This window comes from Arachis ipaensis, chromosome B5 (genome assembly GCF_059453495.1).
Source record: "Arachis ipaensis isolate K30076 ecotype BB chromosome B5, ASM5945349v1, whole genome shotgun sequence".
Lineage (NCBI taxonomy): Eukaryota > Viridiplantae > Streptophyta > Magnoliopsida > Fabales > Fabaceae > Arachis > Arachis ipaensis.
This window is the reverse complement of record NC_142440.1, coordinates 132,187,128-132,197,047: the sequence shown is the minus strand read 5'-3', so window position 1 is coordinate 132,197,047 and position 9,920 is coordinate 132,187,128. Positions and strand designations below refer to the sequence as shown.

Below are 9,920 nucleotides of genomic sequence, written 5' to 3'. Positions count from 1 at the left end.
TAAATACTTCTCTAAATAACTATATATTTATATTACACTTAATGCTAAATTTTTTTTGTCAAATCAATTAAATAACTCTTAATTTTAGACATTATAATATTATAAACTCATACCCACTATACATATCACATTTGAGGATTCTCGCCTCTTTGGCCTTTACCAAGTTTCAAATTCAGATAAACATAATTTATCCTATCAATTGAAGCCTCAACTCATTTGATGCTAAGTTAAGCATGCTCAAAATAAAGTCAAAACAATCAAAATTTGATCACACTAACAACGGTCATTGAACGGCGAATCTGATTGGAATGAATTTGGTTGTGAAAATAAAAAGAATCACGCAGCTTATACCAAACTTTTGAGTCCAAAAGGAGATAAAAGATAAACAGACAAAAAAAAAGTTGAACATTAGCAGGTAAACTTTGCATATGGCACGGTAAGACTTGGGGTTTGTTTGGGTGAGTTTCTATAAAAAAAAATTTTTTGAATTATCTTTTTTTAAAAGATCTTATAAAAAAATAAAAGTAATTTTATGTTTGGGTATCTCATGTAAAATGATCTTTTTATCTATCAATTATGTTTGGATATAACAATATAAAAGTACTTTTTTGTTTATTTATTACATGAAAAAAAGATCTTTTAAAAAAAGATGTAAATTACAGCTTCTCAAAAAAGATGTTTTTTCTTATTTTTCTAGTGCTTTTACTTTTACTATTCGAAATTTGCCAAACACGCTAAAAAATAAAAAAAAATCTTTTTTTATTTAAAAAAAAATTTAGCAAAATAATGACGCCCAAACAAGCACTTAGTTTAGTAGCAACTATATTTGTCTTGTTAGATGTTGCATTAGTTTTAAATTCTAGCTATGACTAAAGGTGTGTTTGATTTGGCAAATGTGTTGAGAAGAGAGAAATGCGTTTAAATTTCTTGAACACTTCGTTGCTTTATTTATATTTATATGTTTGGCAACTTTATCATCCAAAGGTAGAAATGATTCTACTCTTCAACCATGTTTATTAAAAGTTATAAATTCTTGCTTTTCCATTTACTTTTTTACATTGGACTAAAAAAAATTTCTATATACCAATTGTGTCCTTCATTATTCATATATTTGTTATTTGTTTTATAATATTTTTTCTTCAATACTCTCTCATGCATATTATTATTTTTTATAAAACTCTTATTATTTTTTGTTTATATGAATTTTTTAATTGTTATTGTTATTTTTTTTTATAGAATATTTTTTTTGCTTTATATTATGATTCTATTAATCCTATTAAAGTAAAGAATAATGAGAATATTAAAAAAATTAAAATTTATTTAGATATCTAAAATAAAATTATAAGATAACATAAAATAATTATTTAAATTTATATCTTCTATAATTATTTAAATAATGTAATATAAACAATATTTAGTTTACTATAATCTATTTTAAATAAAAATTACCAAAAATAAATCACGTAAAAATAAATCACGTTAATATAGACTCACTTTTAATCAAAATTAATTTTACAAACTTATTTAATTTTATAAAAATAATAATCCAAACACACACTAAAAAAAAGTTGATAACTTGATATATAAAACCCATGACCAAAAAAAAAGAGCAGGTTGTGTATAAAGGTACTTGACCAGGAAAAAAAACTTTGCAGATGAAGGAATAAAGCAAAAGATAGACACTTTCAGGTCCAAAAATCCTCAACGATTATTGGCCATTTTATTCATTTATTCCACAGCATCATTGCATCACCATCCCTTATTTTGTTATTTCCATCCCTCTAAACCCATAAATAAAAGGGAATGCCAAATAAGTTATTTGCATTTTTGTTGTTCAATGTTATAAATTTCCATCCAATTTTCAAAACCATAAAAAAAAATTATACATAACTCAAAGAAAACCAAACGGTAAACTAAAAGTCTAAAACCACTTTGATTTAAAAAAAAAAATAAGAAAATAAAATAATTACATCAAAAATGAGAAAACAGACCATCAGTCCTGATGTACTCAAAATTCAGAGGATGAGGTCGTCCCATTTAGCCCGCCAAACTCGCCATCATGCTGGTTGTGACTCCGGCTTCCTAGACCGGAGTCGAGTAGCTCCTCCCAATCCACGTCTTCCTCCTCCTCTTCCTCTTTGCCCTTCATCATCTCGAAAACCCTCCTTGCCTTTTCCTTCGCTCGTTGACTCCCCACCTCCTTCTCTGCCTTCTCCAGCGCCTCCACCACTCCTGCCGCCTTCGCTAAGGCCTTAAACCTCAACCCTCCGTGACTCAACACGTAAAGCACCGCCACACAGCTCTCCTTTATTGATCCATGAACCGACTCGGACCCAGCCAACAACCCGACCAAACATTCAACCATACCCACATCCAACATTGCAGCCCGCCCATCCGGCCCACAACCCAAATTGCCCAAAATCATCAAAACCCGACCCGTCATCTGACCAGACTTAACCATCCCAACTAAAACCGGAACCGATCCAATCTTAACCAATTTGGTTCTGTTACTTTGAACCATCGACAAATGGTAAAGCGCCAAGGCTGAGTCATGCCGGGTCCGCTCAGTCCCAACTCGAAGCGCGTGAATCAACGGTGGAAGAGCTCCGAGAACACCAATCGCGGTTTTATTATCGTCTTCAAGCGCTAAACTGAAGAGCGCACCGGAAGCGTGTTCCTGCGCCTCAGAGGATCCAACCCTCAAAGCTTCTATCAATGGCGGAACTAACCCTGACCGTACGATCCTCACCTTGTTCGTTTTCTCCAGAGAGAGGTTCACGACACATGCGACGGCATTCACCTGAACCATTTTGTACTTCGAAGCAACGAGGCCACGCAAAGACGAAAGCATCCTTTGGGTGCAGAGTGTGATCCTTGAGTCCTCATTAGTTCTAGTGAGCTTCCTCAGATTCTGCAGAGATTCTTCGATTAAGAAGACTTGATTGCTCCGAAGCTTCGAGATGAATTCTTCGGCTTCTGGGGTTGTTGGCTCGAGTTCGGAGGAAGAAGGTGAAGAGTAGCAGAAGCTTGGTTTCGCAGTGAGTTGAGCGGGTGGGGTGGAGCTCGATGCTGACGTGGCAATAGACTCAACGGAGGAAGAAGAAGAAGAACAAGAAGGGTTCGCTGTTAGCATTCTCTCTCCCACTAACTCGTTTGCGTTGTTTTTGCGGGAGGAAGATGAGAAAATGAGGGTCCGTACGAGGTTGTCGGTGAGGGACCGGTGTGGGGGTTGAGGGAGGAGGGTGGATGACGCGTGGCACCATTTGGAGATGGCGGATTTGAGGGCGAGGTTGGGGATCACGGTGGAAAAATCAGGGGTGGTTCCATCGGAGAGTTGAGGGGTAAAGTTGAGATCCTTGCATGATTGTACCGACGCTCGTTCGAAGGAGTGACCGGAAGATACGATCACGGGGTCAGCCATTAGATTACCGGAGATTGGGCAGATGAACTCTTCCGGCGGTGGAGTTTGGATGGGTTTTGATGACGGCGGTGATCGTTGGAGAGTGAAAATTTTCCTCCATTTCAGCTTTGGTGTGTTGTTTTCCTTTCCTCTGTTGTGGTGGTGGACCATGAGCTTTAGGGTTTGCTGAATCTCCATTTTTAGTTAGTTGGTGAGTTTAGAGGGGAAGTGTGAATGTGAAGTTGTTGATTTTGGTGTCGGTGTTGTTAAGGTGAGGAATTTGAGGAGAATATGGATTCCATATTTCCATGGTTTTGAAACTTTCAAGAATTAGGGAGAGAATTAAGGAAATAGTAACAACATATGAACATAATAACGGAGTTTTAGTTGCTATAAATTAGGGGCAAGTTTGATTTTGAGGAAGGGAATAAGGGCTTGGATGAATCGAATGAGTCTGGGTGAAAGAATTAGGATGGAGGTGGAAGTTGCAGAAGGTTTGGGGTGGTGGGGTTGATGTGAGGTTGCTTTGTGTTTTTGATTCTCTTTTGCTTTTTGAAAATTAGTCCAGCGGTAGAAAGGAAAAGCTGAGGTGATGAATGATGATAAACAATGAATCTTCTGTGAAAAGAGAATGTCACTATAACTGTATTTCTAAATCCTTTTTTTTTTTTTTTGTGAGATTTCTAAATTTTAATTAAACACTGTTTTCATTTACGTTATTCTCCATAAACTGGTTATTCCAGGTTTTTATTTAGAGTTAATATTCTTTTCTATTCTTAATTATTTGTTCGATGAATTTTTTACCTTTTAAAAAATCTAAACATTTAAATTGATTTTTATCTATTTGATATATATACGTTTCAGTCTCTGGTTAAAGTAAATAAGGACTGTAACATACATATATCAAAATAGATAGAGACTAATTTGAATGTTTAGATTTCTTAAGAAGTGGAAAGTTCATCGGATAAATAATTAGAGATTAAAAAGGACATTTATTCTTTTACATACTATAAAAAATAAATGAAAAATCACTTTTTGCTTTGTAAATGATAATTTTTTATTGATAAAATCCCACCTATCCTAACTATTTGGCTAATTTTTATTCTGTTTCTCATCAATTAAAAAAGACATTACATTTTTAATGATTAACTTTGTTAGATATTTTATTTTTTTATTAATATTTTTATTTATAACTAATGAATTTTATCTACATATCACGTTAATTAATAATGTGTTAAGAAATTATTTCAAAAGACAAAATACTTTTTATTGTGTCAACAATATGTTGTAATAAAATAAGATAATTAAATTTTTAAAAAAAATTTTAAAAGATATTTAAACTCCTAACTATTTTGAGAGGGCTGCTACACATACAAGTCTTTTTGACTTACAAGTCTTACAAGTTGGCACAAGCCCAACAAAAAATACGCATTACACTCCCACATTCAAGAGTAAATAAAGGCACGTTATTCAACCACTTTCTATTTCCAAAGCGCGCTACTCACCATGTATTATAAACGACTCTTCTTCTTCTTCCTCCATGAAAACGAGTTTCTTGCCAAATTTGAAGATAATAGAACTTTAGAAATACACCCACGATTACAGAAATACACTCAAAGGATTACAGAAATACACCCAAACGGTTATAGGAATTCACCCAAACGATTATAGAAATACACCCAAAGGATTACAGAAATACACCCAAAGGATTACAAAACTACACCCAAATGATTTAAGAAATACACCCAAAATTTGTTGAAGTACACCTTATGCATAATTCATAACTATTTCTCTTTCTCCTCCTCATCTTCTGCTGCTTCTTCTTCTTCAAAAACGGTTTCAGAGCTTGATGTCAAAAAACAATGGAAATCGAGAATAACGAAGAAAGAAAACAGAGAGAAAAGCACGTAAATAAAGAAGAAGAAGAAGAAGAAGAAGAAGAAGAAGAAGAAGAAGAAGAAGAAGAAGAAGAAGAAGAAGAAGAAGAAGGTGCAGTGAAAACGTGCAGTAACGGTTGAAGAAGGAGAAAGAGAAGGCAAGAAACGAAAGAAAAAAAGAAGAAGAGGAAGAGGAAGAAGAACGTGCAGCAAGAAGAAGAAGAAGGTGCAGTGAAAACGTGCAGCAATGGTTGAAGAATGAGAAAGAGAAGGCAAGAAACGAAAGAAAAGAAGAAGAAGAAGAAGAGGAAGAGGAAGAAGAACGTGCACAAGAAGAAGAAGAAGGTGCACTTGTAAAGACTTGTATAAAAAAACGCTTGTATGTGGAGAATTTCTCCTATTTTGAACATAAATTTGTAATGAACAATGAAATAAAATAAATATCCTTAAATTTCAACAAGTCATTGTACCTGCTACTAGCTACACCGGTTGTTGATCTTAGTTAGTAGTAGCCTTAGTTTCTTGTTGTTGCTTTTTCTTTTTCTTATGTTGCAGATATTTTATTTGATGACATATACAAAAAAGAGTTGATATCGAACCGTGTTACTTTCACCACTTTGATAGGTAATACAAATATGAAAAATTTGATAGGTAATATAAATATGAAAAATTAATTTGGCCTAGCAAAATTTTTAAATGCTGATTAATCAAGGCATTAAGCTGGATTTGATCACGTACAATCTGCTGATCAATGGCCTTTGTAAGATCTATGATTTGAAGGAAGATAGAAAACTTGTGAATGAGATGAGTGAGAGAGGTTTAAAATCTAACAAGATCACGTTTATAATACTAATAGATGAATATTGCAAAGATAAGGACATAAAAATTGTATTGGAGATTAAGAAAAAAATGATTAAAAAGAGATTGAACTTGATGAGGTAGCTTTTACTGCGCTAATATCATGACTTTATAGAAAAAAGAGAAGGAGGAGCAAAGAATTGAGGTTGTCGCCAACCAAGGCCAACAAGTGCAGCAAATACAATGGCTTGTTGAAATTTAGGGATATTTGTCCTACTTCATGTAGAGCTGGCAATCTATACCCTACCTGTGGGTATCCAATCCGGACCAACCCGTTCGGATAGGGTTGTTTACCTTACCCGCTGCGGGTAGGGTAGGGTGCGGTGCGAGTTCACCTGCGGGCAGGGTAGGGTACAGGTTTAGGGTATACCCTACCCTACCCTATCCGCACCCCTAATATACTATATAATATATATGTAAAAGTTATGTATGTAGTGAAAAAAGTGAGTATTGAACTCACAATCTTTCTCTTATAAAAACTTGAAATAACCACTAAACTAATTGATGATCATATTATTTGTAATTTTATGTTAGATTTCTTTAAAATTTTATTATTTTTAATTTTAATTTAAATTTAATTTTTTATTTTCTATTTTATTAATATGTATGAAATTTGGAATGGTTGAATTTTATATTTGCTTGAAATTTTTTTATTTTTCTGCGGATAGGGTTAGAACTTTAGGGTGCGGGTAGGGTTAAGGTTGAGAAATTCTCAACCCGCGGGTAGGGTTAGGGTAGAGTCCAAACCCTACACTACCCTACCCATTGCCAGCCCTAACTTCATGGTTTATTATGGGTTTATGTGTCTATATTTAAATTAGTTAGGGGTTTAATTGTCTTATTTTACTGCAGCGTATTACTGACATGACAAGGGAGTATTTTGTTCCTTGAAATGATTCTTTGATATGTCATCAGCTAACGTGACATGTAGACAAAATCCGTTAGCTCTGAATAGAGACATTAACAAAAGAGATAGAATATTTAACGTAATTAATCGTTAAAGATCCCAATGTCATTTTTCAACCGATGAGAGACAAAATAAAAATTCGTAAAATGGTTAAAAATAAAGGTAATATTTTACTTTTTTTATTATATATTTTAAGTGGGATAAAAAAATTCAAAAATTTTATTTGTAATACATGATTTTCTTTTTTCCATATCATTTATCTGCCCTAAATCTTTTTTTTTTAATTTGATAGATAAAAATTTCTCTCTCCAATATTTGATAACAAAATGACTCAAAAAGAATGATATGTTGATTCTTCAAAATATTTATCTCAATTTTAAAAAATATATTAGCTTTTTCGCTAGAAATAAATAATTTATATATTTGATCTAATTTTTTATAAAAATATTTATAAAATAATTTAAAAGGTACATAAAAAATTGAGACAAAATTCCAATCTCTAAATAGTTTCATTTTCTTTAGTTTTTTTACATTTGTGTAGAAGTTATCGTATAAATTTAACTTTAGCATAAACTAATTTAATTTAAATCATGGAATTATATAATTAATTTTAAAGTAAAATTACAAAAGAAAGAATACCAAATATGATCTGTATAATCTTTTTAGAATATGTTTATATACGGTGTATTTTGTCAAACGAAGATAATCTTCAAATGATCAATTAAAGTTATTGATTTTTTTTCCTTTCGAATTCTACTTTGTCAAAAGTGAATATTGTGAAATTAAAATGATAAGTTACTCATATTTTTTTTTTCAAAAAATACAAAATTATTGAAAATTAAACAAATTTAATTTGTCTATTACTTAGTATTTAGCTAGTTAAAATTGAAATTTTATATAGAATCAAAATAGTAACCTAAAACACATAAAATATTGATTCATTTATTCAAAATTATGATATCAAAACATTGTAACATTTTCTTGGAGAAGAATTAGTTATCGAAAAAAATCTTATGACGAGGCCAATATATATGGTAAATTCTACTATATTATTCTTTATAAAGTAACATGTAATTTATTCTGTGTGATGTGTCACTTTTTAATTGGTTATTAAGTGAAGGACAATTCACCTATTTAAATAAATTACTAACCAAAATTACCAAAATACACATTATGCAAACTGAAAACCGAAATGCATTTTTTTCTTAAACTATATAAACCGCGACAGGGGTATCGCAGTTTACAAAATGCACGTAATCCGCTACAAGAGTGTCGCAGATTACGTTGGCGAAGACCATCACATAAACCGCTACAGAGGTGTCGCAGTTTATGTGTGTTTTTAATGCATGCACAAACCGCTACAGAGGTGTAGGTTCATTTTTCATGGAGGATGAGTTTTTTGGATGAAAGTTTAACTTGTATATAGCACAACATAGGTTACTGCTTTGATTTAATTGAAATTAGGGAATTGTACTCATACAATTATCAAGAAAATTATACCCCAAAGAGAATCACTAGTACATAGAGAATCAAGCAGCAAATTCAACTTCAGTTAACAGTAAGCAAGACTAACACAAAACAAGAACACAAACAAGGAGAAAAAAATGCAACCTAATCCTGACGATGTAAAGACACCTATGCCTTGGCACTGGGGGCGGATCCTCGCTGAGGGCAAGTCCTGCGAGTGTGTCCTGTCTGTCTGCATAGCCCACATCGCTTCGGCCGACCAGCATCGGTCTCATCCATAGTGTTACGGATTCTTGTTGACCTCGGTCGCCATTCTCTGGCACGTCTCATGTTAAGATCAGGGATGATAGTAGGATCGGCGTACGGTGGCAATAGACTCTCTGAAATAGGGGCAAAAATCCCATCTGATATACGCTGAACACCTTACTCATGGTATAAACCTCATGGACATACGTAGCTCAGTCTAACCGGGAGTGAGCACAGCATGTAATTGCATGGCATCAAGACCAGTAATCAAACCAGGTGACCTATCTGCCAGTGCTAGAACATGTGGAGGTGCAGGTAAGAGACACCTGGGTGCAACGACAGGCATCGAAGTAGAAGCACTCCCACCGTCGTCGACTGAGGATTTGGCGCTGAAGTCCCGGAACTTTCCACACGGTCTTCCAACTTGGCAAACAACCCGTGTATTCTCACCTCCGGAAAACTCTGCCGACAATGAAACAACACCCCCATGTCTTCATCCGACCCGATGACAAATGTTTCATACTGCACACCACTCGACACGACCGACATCGGAATCTTGTAGAACACCTTCTTCACCGACTTAGCCCCAGCTAACCCTGCCTTCTATAATATGTTCGTCTTTAGATCCGACAAAGTATCAGTTGTGAGAATAAAGGAAGGATAAGAGTAATTTTAGGAAGTAAAAAAAAAGAGTTTTAATAGGAGAGAACTCAAAATGTTTAGTAAGGAGTTTTTGTCGGAGAATTTTATTCTTATTCGTTGAAGTTATAGCATAGAGATACCATATATACGTCTCAAGAATTGTAATTGATATCAGTAACAATAACAATATCCTTATTCACATCATTTTATAGAGTTAGTAAAAAAAATCTTTCATATTATTTTTCCTCTTTACAAAATATATAGCGAGTGCATTATTGTGAGTAGTGTTCAATTTCATATTACTTTGTATCTATTAGAAGTCAAAATTCCGCTGTAGACTCAACAATTGGTATCAAGAGCCAACGTTATGTTATTCATTATTTGAGTGGTAAAATTCAATTTTGAATATAATGGCTTCTACTAGTAGTAATGTCAAAGTAGGCAAATATGAAATCGAGAAGTTCAATGGGAAAAATGATTTTTCCTATTGGAGGATGCAGATGAAAAATCTGCTTATATCACA

The 9,920-nt window shown here is 33.6% G+C and overlaps 1 protein-coding gene across 1 annotated transcript; it reads right to left on the bottom strand.

Moving 5' to 3' along the window:
• Window positions 1–1,804: 1,804 nt before the first annotated feature.
• Window positions 1,805–4,027, bottom strand: LOC107643979 (RING/U-box superfamily protein with ARM repeat domain-containing protein). The gene has a single exon (XM_016347742.3). The coding sequence runs from the start codon at window positions 3,596–3,598 to the stop codon at window positions 2,009–2,011; it is 1,590 nt and encodes a 529-aa protein (XP_016203228.1). The 5' UTR covers window positions 3,599–4,027; the 3' UTR covers window positions 1,805–2,008.
• Window positions 4,028–9,920: the final 5,893 nt, after the last annotated feature.

Coding starts and splice junctions, on each gene's coding strand:
- LOC107643979 (XM_016347742.3), bottom strand. CDS start 3,598: ATGGAGATTCAGCAAACCCTAAAGCTCATGGTCCACCACCACAACAGA.